Source organism: Syngnathus typhle, linkage group LG5 (assembly GCF_033458585.1).
Source record: "Syngnathus typhle isolate RoL2023-S1 ecotype Sweden linkage group LG5, RoL_Styp_1.0, whole genome shotgun sequence".
NCBI lineage: Eukaryota > Metazoa > Chordata > Actinopteri > Syngnathiformes > Syngnathidae > Syngnathus > Syngnathus typhle.
The window spans coordinates 3,932,936-3,960,676 of NC_083742.1; the positions used below are offsets into that span (position 1 = coordinate 3,932,936).

The 27,741-nt window shown below is 42.5% G+C and overlaps 1 protein-coding gene across 2 annotated transcripts in view; it reads right to left on the reverse strand.

Annotated features, from left to right (window-relative positions):
• Nucleotides 1–27,513, reverse strand: part of npr3 (natriuretic peptide receptor 3) — a 68,752-nt gene extending 41,239 nt beyond the window's left edge. The window contains exon 1 of one of the 2 annotated variants that reach the window (XM_061278710.1): nt 26,504–27,513. In XM_061278710.1, the coding sequence (XP_061134694.1) occupies nt 26,504–27,167 (664 nt within the window). In that variant the 5' untranslated portion in view covers nt 27,168–27,513. The remainder of the gene's footprint in view (nt 1–26,503) is intronic. The other variant, XM_061278709.1, reaches the window with a different exon arrangement.
• Between the last annotated feature and the right edge of the window lie 228 nt (nt 27,514–27,741).

Sequence of the window (27,741 nt, forward strand, 5' to 3'; positions counted from 1 at the left end):
TGAAAAAGATGTAGAAAACCTATCAAGAGAGACTGGAGATTGAAAGGTGGTGGCAGGAGAGCATATAATAAAGGAGAAATCTGTGATGACAGTGGGCCGGTCGTACATATGCTCGGCTATGCATGTTTGCAACTCTCTCTGTAACTGAAAAGTCATTATTTGTCATATCATACTCAGTCAGGGTTTAAATGCACATGTATGCAGAACCGTACTCAACATACTTATAATACAAGCAGGACCAAGGCCTTAGACTTGAAAAGCATTTTGCTGAAGGTTATTTTATATATAATGCCATTTGATTTGCCATCATATTGCTTATAGACAGGACGGACTGAGGACTGACAAAAGTCCCTCCCTGTTATCATCTCTATCCGGGTTATGAGCCATCCGATGAACCGTTTACATTATGTTTTGCGAGTGTAATCTGTACATTGAGAACAAATGTGAATGTTAAATGTCAAATTTCTTTCAAATGAAAGTCCATCAAGTGGTGTTCAGTAGCGTATTATAAGTACCTTTTTTTTTCCATGTATAATGCGCAAAATTTAACAAATTTACTGTCCTAAAATCTGGGGTGCGCATTATACATGGGTACAAAAAAAAAGTTTTTTTTTTTTTTTTTTTTTTTAAATCCGGATATCATACGGAGGCCACCATTACAGATGCGCTTTCTTCTCTGCTGTTCACTTCAAACACGCTCCATACGAACACAATGCTCTCGTATCAGACGCTTGCTAGATCACCTGCTCGTTTGCTGTCACAATGTACCCTACACAAATCCGAAACATTTCTTCGCTATTGAGTATGCTAGCGCATGCGCAGTGATACTGACCGGCAGAATAACATCCGGTTGTTCCCAAAGATGATATTTTTTCTGAAATAATTTTACGTTCACGGACTTAAGTAGGAGTCAAAATTTGTGTGCGTATTATACATGGGTACAGGCTTTTTTCCACATCAACATGCCATTTTTAGGGTGCGTATTATACATGGGGGCGCATTATACATGGAAAAAAATGGTAACTGGGCTGCAGCTATCGATTATTTTTGTATTCGAGTAATCTAGCGATTAATCGAGTAATCGGACAAAAGGTGCTTTTGTCATTTTTTTATAAAATTAAGACATTACTCAAGATTTTAAACTCTTGTATGTATTCTTTACTGCACAGCCAACATTGTAACATTGTAAAAGCTCTTTACATGACTATTAATAGTGCAAACATAAAATACCTGAGTAAATTAAAACTTATGCTGTATGTAAACAAAAAGTGCTCTGTGTTGCAAATGTGTTGAACTCAGGTTCAGCCTAAAATAAATAAATAAGTGCATTTGTGGTGTGCATATTAACATACTCTCACAACATAATGCTAGCACAGTATAAAAACTTCAGTCTCAACAATCTTTCCCATTCTAAAGCACAGAGGCGTAGCCAAGCTCGGACTCCCTGCGCCCCGGTTGAAAAAAATCGAGCTTTTTCGATTCTTCATTTTCATACCGCTTTTTTCTTTCGGTCTTGCGCGAATGTGCTTGCGCTATTCTATGTGCGCGATGTTATCCATTCACCGTTTGCCTCCCTGACCCGGATGTTGTTTTAGCGCTCAGCGAACGGCGAGGGTGATGTTGGATTTTTTTCCTGTGGGCGTGCGCCCCTACTGGAAAAATTCCTGGCTACGCCTCTGCTAAAGCAGGTCACTATTGCTGTGCAGAAATGTAAGAATATCCACATGCTCTGAACTCAGACAGGCCCTGCACTTTGAGACTATGATACCTGGTGAAGAAAATAAGCGCTTAGATGGTGTGGACGTAGCAGGAATAGATAGAAACCTCTTTGCTAGCAAAGACAAAGTGGGATATTGAGTTTGATTTGTTTTCCATCAAGTTAGAGGACATTCCTTTTTTGAAAGTGGGTGCTCACAAAAATACATCAATACTACACTGTGTCACTACCTCTTCTGAATCTTCTTAATCACTATTGCTAGACTCAGAAGAGGACCCCGGCACTTTTTCCAAGAAGGATGCTTGCTTGTTTGGAGGAGTGCTCGTGCTTGCTGTTGCTGCTTCTGGATTAGCAATATCGTTCAACAGTAACTTCTTAGCCTTAATTGCCATCGTTTGCACTGTGCTTTGCACTTAGAGTCCTCATGAGACAAAAAATTCCGTCTCCTGAATCTCAGGTCAAGAGGGGCTGGTAGGAGGGCTCTGTTAGGGTGTTCTGTGTCAAACACAAACACCTCACTCCATCTTGATTGTATTTCTTGCATCATTTGTGTCTGCAAGCTTTAACTGAAGTATTTTCAAAGGCTAAACCCTTCATGCTTTTCTTTAGGTTGTACACAAGCTGTGGAATTGCTGATAGTGTAACATTTTGTTGGCCACTAAGAAAGACTGTCGCACTCTCAAATGGAGCAAGAACCTGCTTTATCTTCTCCATGAGATCCCACTGTTTAGGTTTAGGTACTGTTAACCACTCCTACTGTGAAGTCAGTTTTAGTCTCACTGTAGCAATCATTTCACCGTTGCAAAAGGGAAAGAGGGGATAAAAACTCGACATGTGAGTGGATGATAAAGTACAGGCTCTCCTCTGCATTACCCCTTCCCCTACTTGACCCATCAGTACAATTCGAATAAACTACCTCGCCCAATGTTGCTCAGTGTGTGAATGCAAACTAGTGGGCCACACAAGTTCCTGCTATCAGGAACTCTTGCTACAAGGAACTCAATGTTCCTGGACTGTTTAATCTGAGAGGGGCTAATGATCCACAGAGAGTGGGTCATTAGGACAGTGTTGATTAAGTCCACACAATTATCCAGAAATTCAGGTAAGTCAAAGTACAGTTCAAAAAGAAAAAGCTCCTGGGTCTGAGCACTATACCGGCCCCCAAGTAGATGGTGCCACGGCTCGCAGGCGGGGTGACGGCCAAGGGGAGCCTCAACTACAGCTTTCATTTAAGTGAATGGGACTGTGCGCTCATGAAAAATGTCACTCTAAGTTTAAATATTAATAATAAATATTGTTTTCAGAGTCGAGAAAACTACGCCCGGTTAGACATTAGTGTATTTGGTACGGGTTTCAATATCAGCCTAAATATCAAACATTTTGACATTGTCTGATTCATGATAAACGCCCTAGTTTTCCCAGTATTGACTGATAAATTATCGGTCCGATAAATATCGGGCATCCCCTGTTCTCAAGCTCAATTTATTTGGAGACCCCTGGAAATAGAGTGTTGGTGTGTCTGGGATGCATCAAATATTTCATGAAAAAGAGGTAAAATTGTCTATTGAAATAAAACTAATCCAATAATAATCATTTCTTCATTAAAAAAGTTCGGAGCATTCATCTTCTTCAGAAATAAAGACTGTTGAGCCAGTCCTCTCTTTCATTTCCCCAAAACTTTGCATCCTCCTCAACATGTCTAAAGTTAAGTTAAAGTCCTAATGATCATCACACACACTTTGCATCTTCCTCAGCATGTCTAAAGTTAAGTTAAAGTCCTAATGATCGTCACACACACATCTGGGTGTGGTGAAATTTGTCCTCTGCATTTAACCCATCCCCGTGTGTCTACCTGAGAACATAATGCTGATTTCTTCAGCACTGCAACTTTATCTGTGCATTCAAGACACTGTGGGGTACCCCTGCTTGTGCTCTACAAAAACATATGTTGTCTTCTGTTTTCTCGTGAAATTGGCTATTCTCATTTTTCTTGGACAATAAAACTTTCTTTGCGCCAGAAAAGACATGACTGGGACTAGGTGATGGGATATATTTTTCTTCCACTTGGTGTCACTTCCGAATTACATTTTACACTATGGTCACCCATAATTGAGATAGAAAACAAAAACAAGCAAGCAAAAGAAACCATAATGCCCAGAGCAACGAACAACAGGAAATAATGTGGGGTCCAGACTAACATTAAACTTTGATGTCGAGTATGGAACCAGATGTCAATCTCATCCTGAGGGCTGCAAATTGCCCATGGGCTGGACGTTTGTGAACGAACCCTGGTTCAAAGCAATGGGGATTTATGAAGAAGAGGGTACAGGTCGTATGGAGCAAATTTAGGAATGGTTCAAGAGTAATTGTGACAGAAGAGCAACAGGTATAATGGAAGTAGCAATGACTAGAGGACAGAAGGGAAGGCTGCGCATGGCAGAATTGGATGTTTTAAGGTTCTCTTTTGAAGGGACCAGGATGGACAGGATCAGATGTGAGCTTATCATAATGACAGAAAAAAGCTAGAATCTTTGGAAACAAAGCTAGAGGGGCCAGAGTGAGATAATTTGGCAGAGGACGGACAATGTATGCTGGAATTAGAGTTACAATGTAGAAAGAAGAGGGCGACTAAAGAGTAGACTTATACATGTAGTGAGGGAGGCTGATAACATGAGTTAGAGCAAAAGATGCAGAGGACAGAGGGAGATCCAAAAGATTCACTCAGGTGGCCATTGTTAAACATTCCGGACTCTGCTGTACATCTGGAGCGGCTAGCGTGCTATCGGGCGGACCGGGCCATTGTACAAGGGGGAAAATTTCGAGGAGGTGGGATATGCGTCTACATCCGTGACGAATGGTGCCGGGACTCTGTAGTGGTATGCAAGCACTGCTCGCCACTGGCGGAGTTTGTGATCATTAAGTGCCGTCCTTTTTACCTGCCAAGGGAATTTACTGCGATTCTGCTGGTCGCGGTTTACATCCCGCCTTCCAACATCGAAGGCGACAGGATCGCGGCTCTTAGTGAACTGTACCAGGCTGTCAGTGAACAGACAGCGCACCCTGACGGTTTCACCATCTTCGCTGGGGATTTTAATCATGCTAACCTGAAGTCTGTTTTTACGAGGCTTCACCAGCATGTTAATTTTCCGACAGCTTCCTAGACCTGGTCTACTCTTCGCATAAAGGAGCCTTCAAAGCCGCCCCCCTCCCCCATCTTGGACTTTCTGACCATATCACTGTTATGCTTTTGCCCGCATACAGACAAATGGTGAGAGCATCCAGACCGGTTCGCAAGCATGTACGGGTGTGGCCTGAGGGTGCCTCTGATGCACTTTGTGACTGCTTTGGCACTACTGACTGGGACATGTTTAGGAGGGCTGCCACTTGCGACGATCGAACAGACATTGAGGAGTATACTGACTCTGTTTCCTCCTACATCACGAAGTGCATTGATGATCTGACTCACTTAAAATCCATCGTTACTCGGGCAAACCGGAAGCCATGGCTGACAGGGGCTGTCTTCAGGCTGCTGAGGGCCAGGGACAAAGCCTTTAGAGCGGGAGATGAGGCTGGCTTGAGGACTGCGAGGGCTGACCTGTCCCCGGGGCATCAAGGAAGCGAAGACGGCGTTCTCTTGCAAAATTACCGCCCACTTCAAAGACAGCAGGGACGCATGGAGCCTTTGGCAGGGCATTCAGACCATCACAGACTACAAGCCCGCGCCGCAGAGCTGTGAAGGCGACATCTGTCTGCTCAATGACCTTAACCGCTTCTTTGCTCGCTTCGACGCTCAGAACAGCACTTGCCCGCTGAAGGCCACTCCCCCTTCACACGAGCTGCCCCTGTGCCTCTCTGCCGACAGCGTGAGGAGGGCGCTTGCCGCTATCAACATCCGCAAGGCGGGATCTGACAACATCCCAGGTCGAGCGCTGAAGGACTGCGCTGGGGAGCTGACGGGTGTCTTCCCTGCAGCAGGCCGTCGTCCCGTCGTGTTTCAAGGCTGCCACCATCGTACCTGAGCCAAAGAAACCTGCTCCGTCCTGCTTCAATGACTAACGCCCATCGTCATGAAGCGGCTTGTCATAGAGCACATCAGATCCATTCTACCCCCCACCATAGACCCCTCCCAGTTTGCGTACCGAGCCAAACGGTCCTCTGAGGATGCCATCTGCTCTGCCCTCCACTCGGCCCTCACCCACCTGGAGAGAAGGGACTCGTATGTGAGATTGCTGTTTGTGGACTTCAGTTCTGCCTTCAAAACCATTGTGGCACAATGTCTCATCAGCAAACTCGACAAGCTGGGCCTCAATACCCACCTCTGCAACTGGCTACTGGACTTCCTTTGTCAGAGGCCACAGGTGGTACGTGTTGGCGACGAAATCTCCGCTAGCATCACGCTGAGCACAGCGGCCCCCCATGGCTGCGTGCTCAGTCCGCTGCTCTTCACCCTGCTGACGCATGACTGGACTGCAACCCACAGCGACAACCGCATTGTGAAGTTTGCTGACGACACGACTCTGGTGGGTCTCATCACCAAGGGCGACGAGACTCATTACAGGTTGGAGGTTGACCTTCCGACCACGTGGTGCAGGGACAACAACCTCCTGCTGAACGTCGACAAGACCAAGGAGATATTTGGGGTCACACCCAACACCTGCCGCTGACCATCGACGGTGCTGTGGTGGAGAGAGTGAGCAGCGCCAGGTTCCTGGGGGTGCACATCAGTGAGACACTCTCTCCTAGTCCACCAACACCGCGTCACTGGCGAAGAAAGCTCAGCGCCCCCTGTACTTCCTGCGGAAACTCAGGCGAGCGAGCACTCCTCCGGCCGTCAGGACTACATTTTACCGTGGCCCCATTGAGAGCGTCCTCTCCAGCTGTATTGCTGTTTGGGGTGGCAGCTGCACTGACTACAACTTGAAGGCCCTGCAGCGCATAGTGAGCACGGCTGGTAAGATCATTGGTGCTTCACTCCCCTCCTTGAAAGACATTTACATCTCCCATCTCACCCGCAAGGCGACCACGATTGTGAGTGATGTGAGTCACCCCGCTCACTCTTTGTTTGAGGTACAGGGGCCTGCGCTCCCGTACCACCAGACTCACCAACAGCTTCATACTCCAGGCTGTTAGGATTCTGAACTCTCTCCCCCTTTCTGCGTAGCGTCCTGTACTTTGCGCTATGCTTACTGTCTGCTGTATGCACACTGGCTCAGTTTTGCTCCTCTTATTTATTGTGTTATTTGTTTATTATTTATTCATCACTCATATTATTTATTTATTATTTATTGTTTGTGCCTTCTTGTTTTTATTTTGTGTCGTCTACTTGTATGTCTATCGTGTACTATGTCTCGTTACCGTGGGATAGAGGAAACGGAATTTCGGTTTCTTTGTGTGTCTTGACATATGAAGGGATTGACAATAAAGCAGACTTTGACTTTGACTTTAAACAGAAAAGAAAAGAAAAATATTGTCTATTTTTTTCAGAACAAAAGAATTATCGTATTTTTCGGACTATAAGTCACGTTTTTTTTCATAGTTTGGGTGGGGGGATATGCTCGGGAGCGACTTATATGTGAAATTATTCACAAATCTTTACTTGATCATTAACATATTACTTACTTACTAGTATAGTTGATCACTTCACATGTCATTTTCACTCTAAACCGCATGAGTACGCACTATGGCTGTGGAATAATTGGAGCCTCACTGGCAATGATTTCCATTCACTGACTTCCGGAGTCAGGAGATTTAATGATTTGGAGTGACACAGATGGTTCGATAAACTTGTTATGTTATAGTTATCTGACATATACCGTATTTTCCGCACTATTAGGCGCACTTAAAAGTTTAAATGTTACTAAAAAAAAACACAGTGTGCCTTCTAATGCAGAGTGCCTTATATATGGATCAATTGATGAATTTGTTGATCCATACTGGTTGTACACAGCGCTCTGCCAAAATGTTTCAGTAAGTTTTAGTACGACTAGTAAATTACAAGGTCACATCGATTCCCAGCATTACGGCAACCGTGGTCAGGGGGCGTCACTGAATAGCTGTTGTACCCGCGAGGTTATTTCATTTCAGAATAGGCTGTTCCGTTAATGTTTTCCAGTACGTTTACGGATCAATACCAAACGGAATCATAAATAAGCAGCACCAATGTGTTAAATCAGTCTTTAGTCGGTTCCGATCACTTTTATGGGAGAGAGTTTGAGAAACGTGATTGTTTACAGGGGGCTGCCATGACACTTTGCTGAGGCTCATGGGAGTCTGCGAGCTGAGGCTCATGGGAGTTTGCGGGTGGCTAATGCTGCAACTTCCCCCGACTGGAGCCTCTTCTGCTCCGAGGACTCTCACCTCAACCCCGCCGCCTGCTACTCTCCTCCAAAACCCCCCAGCCCACTCTCAACTCCACCGAACCCACCAACCACCCCCCCTGCAACAAGCATGGTGCTCTCCACAGCCCAGGTGGAGAGAGGACTGGCCAGGCTCAAGGTGAAGAAGGCGACGGGTCCAGATGGCATCACCTCCAGGCTGCTCAGATCCTGCTCCAGGCAACTGTGCAGGATCGTGGAGCACGTATTCAACATGAGCCTGAGGCTGCACAGGGTACCACAGCTGTGGAAGACATCCCGCGTGGTATCGGTGCCCAAGTCATCTCGCCCCAGCGACTTCAACCACTACCGGCCGGTGGCCCTGACATCCCACCTGGCGAAGACCCTGGAGAGGCTGGTCCTCCACCACCTGCGCCCCCTGGTGAGCTCCTCCGCCGACCCCCTGCAGTTCGCCTACCGGCCGAGTATCGGGGTTGAGGACGCCGTCATCTTCCTCATGCAGAGGTCCCTGGCCCACCTGGAGCGGGCTGGAAGCACTGTTTATTTATTTTATTTATTTTTTTATTTTTTGAAGAAAATCATGGTACAACAATTTTTGAAGAAAATCTTGTCACGGATGTAGTGTGGAAAGGAGCAGGGCGACCAAGTGCAGCTTGGACCAGGGTTCATTGGAGGAACTCAAAACACAGACTTGGTAAACTAACATAACTCCCTAACAAAACCAACAACAGGACTGACCGACAAAGACGTGGAACAAAAAGACAGGGTGACATTACCAAAGACAGGAACAGAAACCTGTGTTATTGTCAAATATTGTTTGTTTTTTAATCTCCATCGCGGACTGGACGTCATACGGAGGCAGTATCACTGCGCATGCCCACTATGGATCCGATGCGAATAGTCCTCTTCTCTTCTTGACTGACAATGAATGTGAAAGTTTAATACAATCAGCAAATAACAAAATGCGTATTACAGGTAATATTTTATTTCACAACACTTTGCCTTGTTCCTTTCTTCTCTGCTGTTCACTTCAAACACACTCCATACGAACGCAATTCTCTCGTATCAGACGCTTGCTCGATCACCTGCTCGTTTGCTGTCACAATGTACCCTACACAAATCCGAAACATTTGTTGCGGCTCCGAGTCACGACGAGGGGCAAGTTTTGGTTTCCAAGGGTGTTTTTATTCCTCTTCAACTTCTCTCCCATACAGAGCCGCCTTTTTCACATGTCCGCACGTCACTTTCCTCTCTTCATTTTAACCTAACTGATCGCGGTGGTGCCTTTACGGGCACTCGGAGAAATCAACGCCAACAAAAAAAATACATCCAGCCTAGTTAAGACCATACCAAAGACTATAAAAATGCCATTGCCTCCCTGCTTGGCACTCAGCATTAAGGGTTGGAATTGGGGGTTAGATCACCAAATGATTCCCGAGCGCGGCGCCGCTGCTGCTCACTGCTCCCCTCTCCCCCAGGGGATGGATCAGAATCACACGGGGATGGGTCAAATGCAGAGGACAAATTTCACCACACCCAGATGCGTCTGTGACGATCATTGGGACTTAAAAAAAAAAATAAATTGCGGTTGCGGGTTCGGCGGTGCGCTGCAGTTGCGCGATCGGACAAAAATGCGCAAATGAAAAAATACTTAAAACAGGCGTTTATTTAGTCTTGGAACAGATTACATTTTATTCCATTATTTGTAATGGGAAAACTAGATTTAGAATTCGAACAATTCACTTCTCGAACCGCCTTCTGGAACGGATTGTGGTGGAAAACCGAGGTTTGACTGTATCTAGTCTGACGTCAGCGCCGCACGTAGTGCCAGTGTCAACAGCTGTGTTTTTCTTTTTTTTATCAAGTGACACAAGAAAAAGATTAAGATGGATTTAATGATTTGGAGTGACACAGATGGTTCGATAAAATTGTTGTTTATATTACATTTATTTGATATATCTAGTCTGACGTCAGCGGCGCACCTCATTCCGGAGTTAACAGCTGTGTTTTTTTCTTAAGTGACACAAGACGAAGATTACGATGGATTTAATGATTTGGAGTGACGCGGATGGTTCAATAAAATTGTTGTTTTTATTATTATTATTTAATATATATTTTATATATTGTTATATGGGCCTGTGGAATAATTTGAACTGCAACTGACGACGAGTCCGACGTCATCGGCGCGCCGCGTTGTTTACAGAAAGGACGACGAATTCGATCGATTTAATGATTTGGTGTGACACAGATGGTTTGATAAACGTGATATTTATGTTATAGTTATTTGGATAACTGTTAATGTTACGTCAGGCCCCTTCTCAGCTCCTTGTTTGTGTTTATGTCACGTTAGCATACCGTATCGTTTAGCCTGTTGCTGGTTCATGTCTGTTCTTGGTGTTGGATTTTGTCAAATAAATTTCCCCCAAAATGCGACTTAAACTCCGGTGCGACTTATACATGTTTTTTTTTCCTCTTTATTGTGCATTTTATGGCTGATGCGACTTGTACTCCGGAGCGACTTTTAGTCCGAAAAATACGATACGGCTGTAAGTCCATCCATTTTTTTCAGAACAAAACAGAACAAAAGAATTGATGACATTTTGGAATAAGGCTGTAAGGTATCAAAATGTAGAAAAAAGGAAACCCTGTGGATGAATTTCAATTCAATGTATTTCTTCTAATTCTCTAGTTCACTTGGATTCAAATAACACTATCTTCTCTAGCTTCCTATCTTGATAAGTAAATACCTTGAAATAAAATTGGCCTGTTGATACCTTGTCTCGTGTCTTTCAATATCGAACGAATGTAAGTCCAAATGGTAGTCTATTCCAAAATTCAAGACCCCAAATCCAATGATTTATTGGATTGCTATTAGGGTTAGGCGATATGGCCTAAAATTCATATGGTGTTATCATCACTATTGTGGTTTATGTGGTGGTGTATAGATTTCATGATATTTTTTTATATGTACGCTGATAGAAAAGAAACATCCTAATTTAAAGACAAATAACTCATCAATGCTACTTTTTAGGATTTATTTGGGAAAATTGTAATTATAGAGAAAGACAGAAAATCTTGCAACTTACAAGCAGTGTGAAACATGAGAATGCAATGTCATCCATCTATCTGTCCAATACATCCATCCACCCATTTATCCACCATTTATCCACCCATTTATCCACCCATTTATCCATCCATCCATCCATCCATCCATCCATCCATCCACCCATCCACCCATACCTCTCTCTCTCTCTCTCTCTCTCTCTCTCTCTCTCTCTCTCTCTCTCTCTCTCTCTCTCTCTCTCTCTCTCTCTCTCTCTCTCTCTCTCCAGCCAGAATCGAATCCACCACCTTTGCACTGCGAGGCCACCGAGAGTGCAATGTCAAATTTTAAAATATTATTGTAGTGTTGTACACTACTTTGCCCACTCTTTTCTTTAAAAAAGATGAAATATTAATAAACATAGATATAAGTAATACAAAATTGAAATGAAATATAAATAAACATAGATCTAAGTAATACAAAACAGGTGTCTTCTTAGTAACAAAAAAAATACCAATGATAAATAAATGAATCATTTAAAGTAAATCAACGCTGAATTACAGTGATCCCTAGCTACTTTGCGTTTCATTTATCGCGGATTCACTACATTGCGGATTTTTTTTCCACATTAAAAAACATTTACAAGTCAAAATATAACTTCTAAATTGAAGAAACATGTGTCTAAGCTTTAGGACAATGTAGTATTGCTCCAAATGTTCGTTTACATTCCTTTAGAAGTCCGTTTTTGCGCGTTAACACGATCGCGAATTAGCGTCTTTCCGCTGACTCGTTAGCCTGCCCAGTACTTCTTGCTGGTGACCGTACTTCACGGATTTGACTTATCGCGGGTAGTTTTTGGAACCAATTATCCGCGATAAACGAGGGATTACTGTACTCCGAAACACAAAACACAATCAACATTAATTATGCATAAAAAAAAAAAAAAGCGGCGAACGTCATCATCTGTATAGTTAAGACTAGAAAGGAGTAAAGTGCCTTTGCTTTGACAACCTGATCTGGTTTCTTCAGTTGAAAATAATCTGCGGTGTTTTGGATAAGGACATTTGTTTCGGACATTAGATTCTATTTTCGTTCTGAGCACCAGTCTGGTGCAAAGCGCAGTCTGTGTGCATGGGTGGAATTTTCTTTCTTTTGATATTTTGGTAGACTGCGCTGGTGCAATTGGGCATAATGGGGGCATTTGTGCCTTGGTGCGCCATTGCGGGATGGAAGACTTTTTGCCATATGTGCGCCAGTCTGAAATGTCGTCACCACATTGCGACCGTTTTGAGATACGGCTGATCGATCACTCATAACATTACAGTCAATAGAGCAAGAACTCAACATAATTCAGAGGCGTAGCCAAGCCGGGGCGAGCCGGGGCGGCGCCCCGGTTAGGACTCCCTGCGCCCCGGTTGAAAAAAAATCTAGCTTTTTCGATTCTTCATTTTCATGCCGTTTTTTTCTTTCGGTCTTGCGCGAATGTGCTTGCGCTATTCTATGTGCGCGATGTTATCCATTCACCGTTCGCCTCCCGGACCCGGATGTTGTTTTAGCGATCAGTGAACAGCGTGGGTGATGTTCGTTTTTTTTTCCCTGTGGGCGCGCGCCCCTACTGGAAAGATTCCTGGCTACGCCTCTGACATAACTGATTTTCAAACGACAGGTTTTGTTGGTAAATGTCAGAGATGTACTGACACTAAGAATTATTCGACATTTTTTAATGCAATTAAGCATTCAATATGACTCATACCCACATTACTAAGGTTTGTAATAAACAAATTTGTTTGTAAATCTTTCAATAATTCAGTAGCTCACGAGTATTTAATTGAGGAAATCATCCAACTTACCAATGACTACTGCACAGCGCAACAGAGCAGTCCCCTGTTCTAAGATGGCCAACCAATGGCGACACTGCCAACGCCGCCTTAAAAAAATGAAAATATATATTTTTAGCGCGCGTGAAAGCTCTCGTTGATGAAGCCATCCTCCACAAAATGTCCCTGAGACAGGACAATTAACGTTCAGAAATGCTTAGAAGTTTCTCCCAAAATAAATTGTAGCACCCTATTCCTCAACTCTTCTCAAGTTGGTAGCTAATGCAAAGTTTTATCATCGCACAAAACCCTAGGTGTATTGTCAACACTCAAACATTTTTCCTGAGTTGAGCGGGAGTGCACAACTTCAAAGTAGGCAGGGTTTAAAACAGCCATGTCCAGCTCCGGTCTTTGAGGTCCTTCCTGTTTTACATGCCTCCCTCGTCCAACACACCTGTGTGCTGTGAATGGGACCTGACCATTTGAATCACGTGTGTTGGACGAGGGAGGGATGTAAAACAGGAAGGACCGGGTTTGGCCATCTTTGATCTAAAATAGGCGGCACTGTTTCCTCCGGGTTCTCAGGTTTCCTCCCACATTCCAAAAACATGCATGGTAAGCCGATTGAACACTCCAAATTGCCCATAAGTGTGAGTGTGTATGGTTGTATGTCTATGTGTGCCTTGTGATTGACTGCCAATCAATTCAGGGTTAGGGTCCCCTGCTTCCTGCCCAAAGTCACCTGGAATAAGCTCCAGCATACCCTCGACCTTAGTTAGGAAAAGTGGTTCAGAAAATCGATGGATGATCTGAAATATTAACGGCTATATCGAAATCAAATCAACTTGTTTTTGCAGACCTTTGTATTTCAAAGGCTATTGCACGGCAAACTGCATAAATGTCAAAGTAAACCCAAGTCACAGACTCAATTAGACTTTTGTTATGCATAAAACAGTGCAAAACATTTTGACTTTTAAATGACAAACACATTTTCATAAAATATGAAATGTAAATATATTTTGGGGTATATACCTTTTATTTGTTGTGCCAAATAAATAAATAAATAAATAAATAAATAAATAAATAAACAAACAAACAGGTTAGCACGACCGCCTCACAGTTAGGAGGGTGCGGGTTCGATTCCACTTCCGGCCATCCCTGTGTGGAGTTTGCATGTTCTCCCCGGGCCCGCGTGGGTTTTTTCCAGGCACTTCGGTTTTCTCCCACATCTCAAAAACATGCTTGGTAGGCCGATTGAGCACTCCAAATTGTCAAAAGTGTGAGTGCGAATGGTTGTTCGTCTCTGCGTTTGGCTGGCAATCAGTTCAGGGTGTCCCCCACCTACTGCCCGATGACTGCTGGGATAGGCCCCAGCACGTCCCCGACCCCCGATGGATGGATGGATGGATGGATGGATGGATGGATGGATGGATGGATGGATGGATGGATGGATGGATGGATGGATGGATGGATAGATCTGACAGACAGACGGGCGGACGGACGGACGGGCGGACGGGCGGACGCCCGTCTGCCTGTCTGCCTGTCTGTCTGTCAGATCTATCCATCTATCCATCTATCCATCCATCCATCCATCCATCCATCCATCCATCCATCCATCGGGGGTCGGGGACGTGCTGGGGCCTATCTTCAACTATAGATAGATAGATAGATAGATAGATAGATAGATAGATAGATAGATAGATAGATAGATAGATAGATAGATAGATAGATAGATAGATAGATAGATAGATAGATAGATAGATAGATAGATAGATAGATAGATAGATAGATAGATAGATAGATAGATAGATAGATAGATAGATAGATAGATAGATAGATAGATCAATACTGACACCCTCCGCATTAATAAGGAAAATTCAGATCTGTCTGGAACATTCCTCACAACTCTGTCACTTAAACACACCTCCTGCAATATGCCTTGAGCCAGTGGGACAAACTTCACCTCAGTCCTGCCAGCACTACAGCACTTTTAATTACTCTGAGCTCTCCACACACTGCTCGCCCTGTGTATGCTGTGTAAGCTATTTTGTGGGCCAATTCTAGCAACTAGCAATAATTCAGAACTTTTAGATTATTTTCTACAGGAGCACTAATACTAGTTTTTCACTGGAGCACTACTACTAGTTAGAAACTATCAGAGGGTTGCACATGGTGCAATTGACCGTGAATGAGAATTTTCAAGTTTCCTGTTGGCTAAGAACTTGTAACACAAGAGTTTCTGGATATAAAGGACTGTTGTACCAATTTGTAATATCGTTCGTCCCAAAACAAGGATGTACAGTGTGTTGCTGGATTCCTTATGAGCAGGGTACAGAAAAGACATTTAAGCGGTGCAAACCTATTTAAATTATTCCGTCTTAGTTAGTGTTGACCGAATGACTGCTGGGTAAGTTGACTGATGCATTTCCTGTTTATCGTTACTGTATGTGCAGAATGATATAGCTGTCTTTGCCCTTCTAGGCAGTACCATGCAATGTTTGGAATTTACCATAAAGTAAACTACTGGATTTACCTTTGCATAAACCCAAGAGAGTTCTCTAAAAATACAAAGATTTCAAATACAAAGTATGTTGCAGTGCAGGTTTTGGACTTTTGACATCAGAAGGGAGTTTGACACTGCGTTTGCAACATACCTTACTTTTACCCATCCACCCATAATTCGAACCACTTATGCTCACGAGTGGTGTGGGTGTGCTGGAGCCCATTTAAGTAATTGTTAATACAACTGTAATTGGGAAGCTTTACTTAGAAGACAATAACAAAAATTGACAATTATTTAATTAAATTCCAGTGTTCAACGGGAATTTTCGCATGAATTATTCTGTTTTACTTCTAAAATGTGAGGAAGCAGCCAGTTAATAAATTGACCGAGGAATGTCATGTGTCTACCAGAATCACTCGTTAAGAAGTCCTACTATTTTCAATACTGTGAACCCTACTTAAAAAAACTCAGGTAAGTCATTGCCTCAAAATTTCCAAGTAATGGCTATCATTCGCCAATTACTGATTTAACCAAAACTGGATACGCAGACTAGTTCTACTACTCATTTAACTCAGTTTGCCAAGTACATGTAAACCCTAGAATATAAATATACCATTTTGAAGTTTCGTTTTCCTTGTTGCAGTTTAAGTACCGTAATTTTCGGACTATAAGTCGCGTTTTTTTTCTTCATAGTTTGGGTGGGGGGGCGACTTATACTCAGGAGCGACTTATATACATATATATGGTTTTTTTCACTTTTTTGGGCATTTTATGGCTGGTGCGACTTATACTCCGGTGCGACTTATAGTCCGAAAATTACGGTACACATTCCATTACCAGTGTTGCACTAAAGTAAGCTCAGTTTTGAAAAGTGACCATTTATTGCATGTTTTTAATCCAGCACTCAAGTAACCAAACTGCTTTAAATCTCACTAAAAGGTATTGTGTGAAACGCGTGTGCTTCTACATACAAGTAACGGCCATATTGCAGAGAGAAGTGTACTTTATGACCATATAAGCAATTGCAATCAACCACCTAGTATACTGGCAATGGTAATAAAGCCAATTGTAATTCTGAGTCTGAAAAACAATGAGCCAACTAACCCTGTGTATGAAGTGGTTATTAATGAAACAACAGCTTACCTCCGTCATTAAACCTCCGTGCTCAAGGGTGTCCGAAAAAGGCGTGCACTGAGTGGACTACCCAGCCAGAGCCACCGGCCTCCCCTCATGGAGCTCCACTCTTTGCAACTTTTTCTCCTTTTTCAACTTTTGCATCTTCATTCCGTGCACTCTCTCTTGTGAGCTTGTCCGATGTCACCGCTTTAAACTGGCTACAGTTACATAAAAATTACAGACAAGGTGGTATTGATTTGTGAAAAAAAAATTAATTTGACCATATTTAGTCATAAGACGTTTTCCACTGAACAGCGGCAATATGCTTACTACAGGAGAGATTTTAAATATAACTTTAGTATTGGTAAATGAGGGGGAAAGAATTGTTGGATTAGTCGCTACCCCAAAATGAGCTTTTTTTTTCAGAATAACTGTAATGCATACTACTTTGAGTTAACTGAATTCTCTCAAGTAAAGAATTTATCCAGGGTTTACATGTACATAATAGCAACCTAAGTAAAATGAGTTCTACAATAAATTGAGTCTATTTGTCCAGTTTTGGCAAAATAAAAAAATTTGGTTGAAAATTTGTCCTTGAGTTTTTGCAAAAATGAGTGAAGCATTCAGGTTGTCAATATTGTATGAGAAAATAATTTGTTTCTTTCCAAACCCATGCCTTTGTATCACAATCTCCTCCTGTAGTTCACATATTCACTTGAGCGCATTCCTCTTAAGCCATCTCACATTATTATGTAGGTCACCATGCTCAGTGGACGCGTTACCAAGTAGTTTATGAAACTATCTGTATTGAAGACTGGAAGATGATCTGAGAAAATTGGTAAAGTCTGTATGTCACAAGGTTTGTGCACATTGCGAATGTTTTTTGTCAGCGTTCGTTGAATGTAGCAAACAGTGGCAAAGACATTCGTAAACAGGTTTAATGATTGCAAACACGTTCAAAATTTCCTTGACCACGTGACCACACTATGACAATGCACCAACTCATAATGCACATAATGCACAGAACGTGACTGATCCTGGCTGAGAAATACATTGCCGTGCAGGAGAAACCTCCCCTACTCATCCGACGTGGCCTTATGTGTTATTTGTTTTACTCTCAAGCTTAAGAACGAGAGGATCAAAAACGTTTTGTAAATATAGATAACATCAATTGGGCCACGTAGGCTAAGAGCTGCGATGGACCCCAGAACAATTCTTCCAAGAGAAGGCGTGGCAGAAAGGCCTGGGCACGTGCATAAGTGTTCCTTCAGGACTAATTTGAAGTGGAAAACTTGTTTGCATTTGAAAATTAACTTTATCCTGGAACTTACCGATGCATCTCCCTGGCATGATGACTTTGCCATCTGCCACAGCAGTCGCTTCTTCAAGCCAACAATTTTTATCCTTGGGGATTCAACCATTCTAATGTGTCAGGTTGTTAACAATACTCTTAACTCAACTCTAATGTGTGCCTTGAGATACCTTGAGCTGTTCTGTTGAGTTATATGTAAAATATTGATTTGACTTGCCCATAGCATAATACTTGGCATCACATGGTTAGGTGAACTCAATAGGTAAACTACTTGTTGCACTTGTAAAATACAATTGTAAAAACAGTTTTTGAACTTTTTGTTCTACCCATCATTTCCCTTGTTGAGGTCATTGTTGTAGTTAATAAGTTAAAGTCCCAATGATCGTCACACACACATCTGGGTGTGGTGAAATTTGTCCCCTGCATTTAACCCATCCCCATGTGATTTTAATCCATCCCCTGGGGGAGAGGGGAGCAGTGAGCAGCAGCGGTGCCGCGCTCGGCAATCAGTTGGTGATATAACCCCCCAATTCCAACCCTTAATGCTGAGTGCCAAGCAGGGAGGCAATGGGTCCCATTTTTATAGTCTTTGGTATGACCCGGCCGGGGTTTGAAACCACAACCTTCCAGTCTCAGGGCGGACACTCTACCATTAGGCCACTGAGCTGGTGGCTACGCCAATTAAAATCAAATGCACTTTTGTCATATATATACACACACACACACGCGCACACACTCATACACACACACACAGATTTTCTGTACCGCAGTCATCGGGCAGTAGGCGGGGGACACCCTGAACCGGTTGCCAGCCAACAGCAGGGCACACAGAGACGAACAACCATCCGCACTCACACTTTTGGACAATTTGGAGTGCTCCATCGGCTAGAGTACCCACAGAAAATTCATGCAGGTACGCAACACAAACTCCACACTGGGAGGGGCCAGAGGTAGCATCGAACCCGCCTCCTCTGAGTCTATTTGATTGTTAGTTTTTTAATCTCCATTGCAGACCGGATATCATACGGAGGGCGCCATGACAGTATGCGCAGAACGGATGCGCAAGACACGTCAGCTATATAAAGAGCGAGAGTTCAGTTCTCTACCTATTAGTTTCAATTCAGTTTAATTAGCAGTTTCAATCTGCAAATAACAAAATGCGTATTACAGGTAATATTTTATTTCACAACACTTTGCCTTGTTCCTTTTTTAATCTCCATCGCAGACCGGATATCATACGGAGGCCGCCATTACAGATGCGCAGAACGGATGCGCAAGACACATCAGCTATATAGAGAGCGAGAGTTCTGTTCTCTACCTATTAGTTTCAATTCACAGTTTAATTAGCAGTTTCAATCAGCAAATAACAAAATGCGTATTACAGGTAATATTTTACTTCACAACACTTTGCCTTGTTCCTTTCTTCTCTGCTGTTCACTTCAAACACGCTCCATACGAACACAATGCTCTCGTATCAGACGCTTGCTCGATCACCTGCTCGTTTGCTGTCACAATGTACCCTACACAAATCCGAAAAATGTCTTCGCTATCGAGTTTGCTAGCGCATGCGCAGTGATACTGACTGTCAGAATAACATCCGGTTGTTCCCAAAGATGAATTTTTTCTGAAATAATTTTACGTTTACGGACTTAAGTAAGAGTCAAAATTTGGGTGCGTATTATACATGGGTACAGGCTTTTTTTCCAGCATTGACATGCCATTTTTAGGGTGCGTATTATGCACGGGGGCGTATTTTGCATGGAAAATCACGGTACATATAAATTCGTGATGACACATATCTGAACTGGTCTTGCAAAGGCAACAGCGGAAGCCATAGTGATTTACAGGTATATAATTTGTTCATGCATTGTGTTGGTTTTGTTCATTGAATAAGGTGATGTCCATGCATGGCTCATTTTGTCCACCCGTAAAAAACATCTATGTCTTGAATTTGAAAAAACAGTCACAAAAACAGGCATTCAAAAAAATTCTATTGCTACGACTTGTAGACTTATTCAATGCTGTAATTACCGTGATTTTCAGACTAAAAGTCGCTCCGGAATATAGGTTGCATTCGCCATAAAATGCACAATAACGTGAAAAAAAACATATATAAGTCGCTCCAGAGCATAAGTCGCATTTTGGGGGGAAATTTATTCGACAAAATCCAACACCAGGAACAGACATGAACGATCAACAACAGGCTAAACGATAGGTATGCTAACGTGACAAACACAAATGAAGACCTGAGAACGGGCCTGATTTAACATTCAGAGTTATTTAAAAAAACCTATTACATAATTAACACGTTTATAAAACCATCTGTGTCACTCCAATTCATTAAATTCATCGATCGTCCTTTGTCAACAATGGATGCGCGCCGCTGACGGCGCTTGCAGTTCAAAATATTCCACAGGCCCATATAACAATATATAAATTAGATATCAAATAACTATTATATAAGCAATAATATTATCAAACCATCTGTGCACTCTAAATCATTAAATCCATCGATCAAATTCCTCGTCCTTTGTCAACAACACCGCGCGTGCGCCCTGACGTCAGCCTCGTCGTTATTCCATAGATCTAGTATATAACTATATTGTAGCGTTAACAAAGTACAAGGAAAGATGTGGGTTTGGTAAACGGCTCTTTATTTAACAAATAAACTTAATAAACTCAAATAAACTAAACGTGACTTCCAGCCACGGAGGTGGAAGAGAGATCAATAGAATAGGACCGGGCGTGCGTAAAAGCCATGACCGAGCCCCATCCACCGTCCCCGGACAGCCACCGGGCCGAGCGCCGGCCCCCGACTTCTATCCACGGAGGTGAAAGAGAGCTCCGTAGAGTAGGACCGGGCGTGCGTAAAAGCCATAATAGTTTTTCAAACCTTCTGTGTCACTCCAAATCCTTAAATGCTTCAAACTCTTCGTCCTCCGTGTCACTTAGAAACAAAGCCGCTAATGATGCCGGTAGTACGTGGGGCCCTTCGTCATCTTCGTCATCCCGTGATCAATCTTTGTCCTTTTTGTAAACAACTGCCGCGCCACGCCGAGTCACACTGGTGACTTGACTTGAAATTCAAATTACAGTAATCCCTTGCTACATCGCGGTTTGTTTATCGCAGTGTCACCTTTTTTTTTTGAAAAATTTTGAAAAAACCCACAAGTCGCTCCTTATTATAAGTCGCGACTTATAGTCCAAAAATTACGGTATATCATATAAAATATTTTGTTTTAATACATATATACATCATAATCTTTTATGATAGCATAATATACAGGACTGTCTCAGAAAATATTGTGATAAAGTTTATTTTCTGTAATCCAATTAAAAAAAAGAACATACATTCTGGATTCATTACAAATCAACTGAAATATTGCAAGCCTTTTATTATTTTAATATTGCTGAGTATGGCTTACAGCTTAAGAAAACCCCAAAATCCTATCTCAAAAAATATATTTCTATTTCCTCAGACCACGTACAAACAAAGATTTAAAACAGCTCAACAAAATCAAACGTCCATTAATGCACTCAGTACTTGGTTGGGAATCCTTTTGCACGGATTACCGCATCAATGCGGCGTGGCATGGAGGCAATCGGCCTGTGGCATTGCTGAGGTGTTATGGATGCGCAGGATGCTTCAATAGCAGCCTTTAGCTCATTTGCATCGTTGGGTCTGATGGGTTTCAGCTTCTTCTTCACAATACCCCACAAATTCTCTATGGGGTTCAGGTCAGGGGAATTGGCAGGCCAATCGAGTACAGTAATGCCAGTGGTCAGTACACCATTTACTGGTGGTTTTGGCACTGTGGGCAGGTGCCAGATCATGCTGGAAAATGAAATCATCTCCATAGAGGTTTTCAGCAGACAGAAGCATGTAGTGCTCTAAAATCTCTTGATACACAGCTGCATTTACTCTAGACTTGATGAAACACAGTGGACCAACACCAGCAGCTGACATTGCTCCCCAAACCATCGCTGACTGTGGGAACTTCACACTGGATTTCAAGCAGCCTGGATTTTGCTTCTCTCCAGCCTTTCTCCAGACTCTGGCGCTTTGACTTCCAAATGAAATACAAAACTTGCTTTCGTCTGAAAAGAGGACTTTAGACCACTCTGGAACTGTCCAGTGCTTCTTTTCCATAGCCCAAGTCAGACGCTTCTTCCGTTGTCTTGAGTTCAAAAGTGGCTTGACCATGGGAATATAGCTATTGTAGCGCATTTCTGGGACGCGTCTGTGAACAATGGCTTTTGATACCTGGACTCCAGCCTCAGTCCACTGTCTTTGAAGCTTCCCCAAATTCTGGAAGTGACTCTTCTTCACAATGCTGTTAAGGCTGCGGTCATCTCCCTTGGTTGTGCAGCGTTTCCTGCCACATTTCCCCCTTCCAACAGACTTTTTGTGCATGTGCTCTGAAACTGCACTCTGTGAACAGCTTGCTCTTCGAGAAATTTCTTTTTGTGTCTTACCCTCCTGATTGAGAGTGTCAATGATGGTCTTCTGGACAGCAGTTAGATCAGCAGTCTTCCCCATACTTGTGATTTAGTGTACTGAACCAAGCTGAGTGTTTTTCAAGGCTCAGGAAACCCTTGCTGGTGTTTCGAGTTAATTAGACCATTCAAGTGTCAATCTACCAATGGATATTAGGACTGCTACCTCAGTAGAAACATTTAAGACACGTTTAAAGACACATTTCTATGACATGGCCTTTAACTAACCTGTAGTGGCCGATTCGGCTGGAGTTTGTTTTCTCTCCCTCTCCACCCCCTCCCTCCCCCCTCCCCGGCCGGGGAGGTGGTTAGGTGGCACCCATGCTGACAGCGGCTATCTGGATTCTCGTGGGCCAATTCAGGATGGGGGAACTGGAGCTCAACCTCGTCAAAGACACTGCCAGGACAATTGAGGGCTCCTTCGGCAGCCCTCTGCTATGACATGGACATCCACTTTTTATTTAATTGATTTTTAAGTAGTATCATTTGTGCCCTCTCTGCATCGATTTCAACCTGGTGATCCTGAAAGGGGGATCCTTCCATCTGTGGTCCCTTCTCAAGGTTTCTCATTTTCCCCCGGTAGGGGTTTTTAAGTTTTTCCTTGCCCTTTTGGGAGCTTAAGATCAGGGGATGCTTTGAGAATAATTGTCAATTTCTGTCTATGTGAAGCCCTTTGAGACTGCTTGTGATTTAGGGCTATACAAATAAACTTGACTTGACTTGACAAGTGATTAGTTGAATACCCTACTAGTAAACTTTAGGATATTTGAGTTTTCTTAAGCTGTATGCCATAATCAGCAATATTAAAATAATAAAAGGCTTGCAATATTTCAGTTGGGTTGTAATGAATCCAGAATGTATGACATTTTTGTTATTTTAATTGCATTACAGATTATAAAGAACTTTATCACAATATTCTAATTTTCTGAGACAGGCCTGTATATCCATCCATCCATCCATCCATCCATCCATCCATCCATCCATTCATGATTTAAACTTTTTATGCTAGCATAATGTATATCCGTCCGCCCGCCCATCCATCCATCCATCCATCCATCCATCCATCCATCCATCCATCCATCCATTCATGATTTAAACTTTTTATGCTAGCATAATGTATATCCGTCCGCCCGCCCGCCCGCCCATCCATCCATCCATCCATCCATCCATCCATCCATCCATCCATCCATGATTTAAACTTTTTATGCTAGCATAATGTATATCCGTCCGCCCGCCCGCCCGCCCATCCATCCATCCATCCATCCATCCATCCATCCATCCATCCATCCATCCATCCATCCATGATTTAAACTTTTTATGCTAGCATAATGTATATCCACCCGCCCGCCCGCCCGCCCGCCCGTCCCATCCATCCATCCATCCATCCATCCATCCATCCATCCATCCATCCATCCATCCATCCATCCATCCACCCATCCACCCATCCACCCATCTACCTATCTACCTATCTACCTATCTATCTATCTATCTATCTATCTATCTATCTATCTATCTATCTATCTATCTATCTATCTATCTATCTATCTGATTCAAATTTATTTTTAATCTGATGTACGTTAAAATATCCAATTCCAATGGGCCATTTTCCCAACATGCCAGTACTCGAACATGGCAAGTGCTGCAACGGCCCTTTCTAGCGATTTACAGCTCAAGTTATGAATATAATTTGAACATGAACCTCCTGAAGACTTTTCCTTTCCAAGAGCTACCTAAACAGGCTTCAATAATACAACGTACGTTGTTTCGCAAAAATAGGTGAGACTGGCAGATGTTTTTTTTAAATATAAATATCGAAACTCACCAGTGAAAAATAATCCCCGACTGTAAATAAACAAATGTATTAATATACTCAAATTAATTTACAATCAAGGGAAAGATGTGTTTACGGTATATTGCCAATATGTTCCTATTATTTTTTTGTATTGAAGGGACAGACCGACAGACAGACAGACAGACAGACCAAGAGAGAGAGAGGTAGATAGATAGAGAGTTAGATAGATGGAGAGGTAGATGGACGGACACACAGACAGACAGACAGACAAACAGACAGAGGGAGCAAGAGAGAGAGAGAGGTAGATAGAGAGGTAGATAGACGGATAGGTAGACGGACGGACAGACGGACGGACAGAGAGCATGTTAAATCAAATATGTTTAGGTGATTTATACGTTCAGTATATGTATTCATTTTTGCTGCGTGACTGATACAGACAAGTAAGGCATTCTGTTTGTTGTAATTCTATCAGTAAATAACTATTGCATTGCTTTATTATTTGTAATTAGTGATTTATTTATTGCATTACTTTTGTAACACGCTACCGCCAACATTGATTGATCATAATTTAGGTATGAATAAATGGTAAATGGACTGCACTTATATAGCACTTTTATCTACACCACATGCCATGGTGCCCAAAGTCCTTTACAATGCCTCACATTCACCCATTCACACACACATTCATACATTCGTGCTGCTGCCATGCAAATGGTAAATAGACTGCACTTATATAGCACTTTATCTACACCATATGGTGCCCAAAGCTCTTTACAATGCCTTACATTTACTCATTTATATACCAATGGGAGGCTGCTGCCATGCAAGGCGGTGCCAGGTCCACACTGGGAGCAAATTGGGGTTCAGTGTCTTGCTCAAGAAACATGGTTCGACATGGTTACCAGGGTTAAGCATCGATCCCACAACAAACACTCTACCACTTAGCCATGCTGCCCAACAATAATGGCTATTGAAGAAAAGGCACCAATAAAGGAAAAAATATTAGCATCATTCACTGTCATCCATAAATTATGTCCTTCCACTAAAACAGTGCTTCTCAAATAGTGGGGCGCGCCCCCCTTGGGGGGCGTGGTGCTATTCCTGGGGGGGCGCGTGTGACCCTGGGGAACAGGCTTTTTTTTTGGCAGTACTAGAATAAAGTGTAATTGCGCGTTTACTACAGCAGGGGGCAGTGGCGCTCTCATTGTTACTTCTGTCACGTTTGCGACAGTGCAACATTTTACGACTTACAAGACAAGTTAGGATAGTCACGGTGGGGAGGGGGGGCGCGAATAGTTTTCTTCTTGCTAGGGGGGGGCGTAACAGAAAATAATTGAGAAGCACTGCACTAAAAGCATGTTTACTGCGTGTTGTGGTCCAAAATAGGTGATTTGGATGAAACCATTACTAAACATTGGTTGCAAATAGAATAAGGTTGAAGCAAACTTCATTGCGTGATGAAAAAAAAGTTCAGTCTTTTATTTAATAATAATAGTTATTTTTTTTTAATGTTGTTTTTTGTCAAATAATTGACTATTTGTCATTTTCTTTTCTTTTTGCTGATCCAAAAAGAACAACCTGACGTGTGACATGTTATGTGATTGAAAATGTGAAGTTTACAGGAGCATCTCCCCAACAAAAGACAATTCAATTCTCGATACATGGGGAGCGTTATGATTAAAGACAGCTTTGATTTTAAAGTCAACTAGATTAGATTCTATGGAATTACAACTTTTTACAATTGTCATTTTAAATGCACATGAATGAACTTCTCAGTGCTGTAAATATGGCATTTCCTTTAAAGATGGATCTTTTCAACACAAGATGATTATATAAGTAAATCTCAATATATTTTAAAGTGGAACAAATTGGTTCGGTTCCATTTGATGCACTTGCATTGATTTCAGGAGACCTATATTCTTGAATACAACACCAGAGCTTTATCAAAACTTTTGAGTTTTAGGAGTTTCTCATGTCCATCATAACGAGACTAATACCAAAGATATTATTTTGAATTATATTTTGGTGGCCTGCATCGCTTTGTAAGCGTGTTATTGTAATGTGCATAGTATGAATGAAAGTTGTAGAGGCTGGCTTGACTTCTCAAGTGAAAACTGGCTTGACTGCAGTCAGAAAAACATTCGTATTCAGATTGGAATCAATTTGTATTTTGGTGTTAGTTTGTTTTTTGCTTCACTCTGTCTACCGCCAACTTGGGTTTGTTTACATGTTTCTTTTTAAATATAATTCTGGTTCTACATAGTGGAAAAAAATGGCTAAGGATAGAGTAATATTTTAGACAGACTGATTGATTGATTGATTGATTGATTGATTGATTGATTGATTTTTCCATAACAAATTGAAGTATTACCTTGAGTGTCAAAGATGCTTTGGATGATGTCGTCAGTGTCCAGCGGGTCATCATGAGAAAAAGTAAATGTTTTAATGGTTAGGTCAGTCATTAGATGATATATTCCCTCTACAGTGAAGTAACAGTTTCGCTCCTCTTTGTCGTCTTCATAGATCAAGGCGGCGGTCTTCCACGTGAAGTGCTTGAACATTGCACTGAATGTATCTGCCATTTTTACATAAGATGGTGCGATGCGCGTAAGGTGGGAGAATTCGGTATCCTTATTGCTAAAACCTGCGGCCAGGGCACCTGCTGAGATCACCGGAATATTCCAGTGGGACGCCAGTCTCACCACCGCTGCCGCCTCGTACTCGCATACTGGCCCCAAAATCAGATCAGGCTTCTTCACGCAAGACCTGTCCACCAAGTGGAAGAGGGCATCATTCACACAATTGGAGTTCTCAAAGTGGATGTTGAAATGGAGGTCGGAGTAGGGGGATCCTGTAGTCTTCAGCTTCAGCTGCGCATAACGAATCGCCGGTGCGACCCTCGCATATGAAAAAAGATAAGTGTCATTTTGGGGCAAAAATACCACAACATCTATCTCATCAGTCAAGGTGTGTACGGTAACAGCTTGGTTACAGAAAATAAAGAAGTACACCCACGGCGAACTGAAAAGTAACATGCTGCAACTTGCGTGTTGAAGTCGCAAGTCTGTAAAACAAAAAATGTTGGACGAGAGGCTCAACCGCTTCCCCCCACCCCCTGGCCGTTTTGTAGTCGCAAAGTGAAAGATTCACCGAGACTAAATACAGTTAGTCAGTGATAAACTATATGACTAAAAAAATACTTCAAAAGTCCGTGTTTTATTTGGAATTGAGATGTCCCTCGAGGAGTCCTCAATTTGTCGCCAGTTATCTGCTCAACTGTTTGCCTGCTCGATAAATCTCTGCCAGTGGTCACCGTGCACACACGCTGACTGACTGTCGCCTGGAGTTTTGAAGCATCTTTTTGGGCTCTGTCGTGCGTCATTGGAACGCTCCCCACCTCCTTCTTAAAGCTACAAGACTGTACCTGAATCACACTGAGAGTTTATTAAACGCCCAATTACCCGGTTTTCACTATTGTCACTACAGTTAGGACCAGACATTTGGGGATTTTGCCGTTCATAATGCATTTGGAGGCAAACATTCAAGATTTGGTGGAAGTTTCCAAAAGTATGGCGTTTACAATTCAAATAAATAAAATAAATAAAAAAA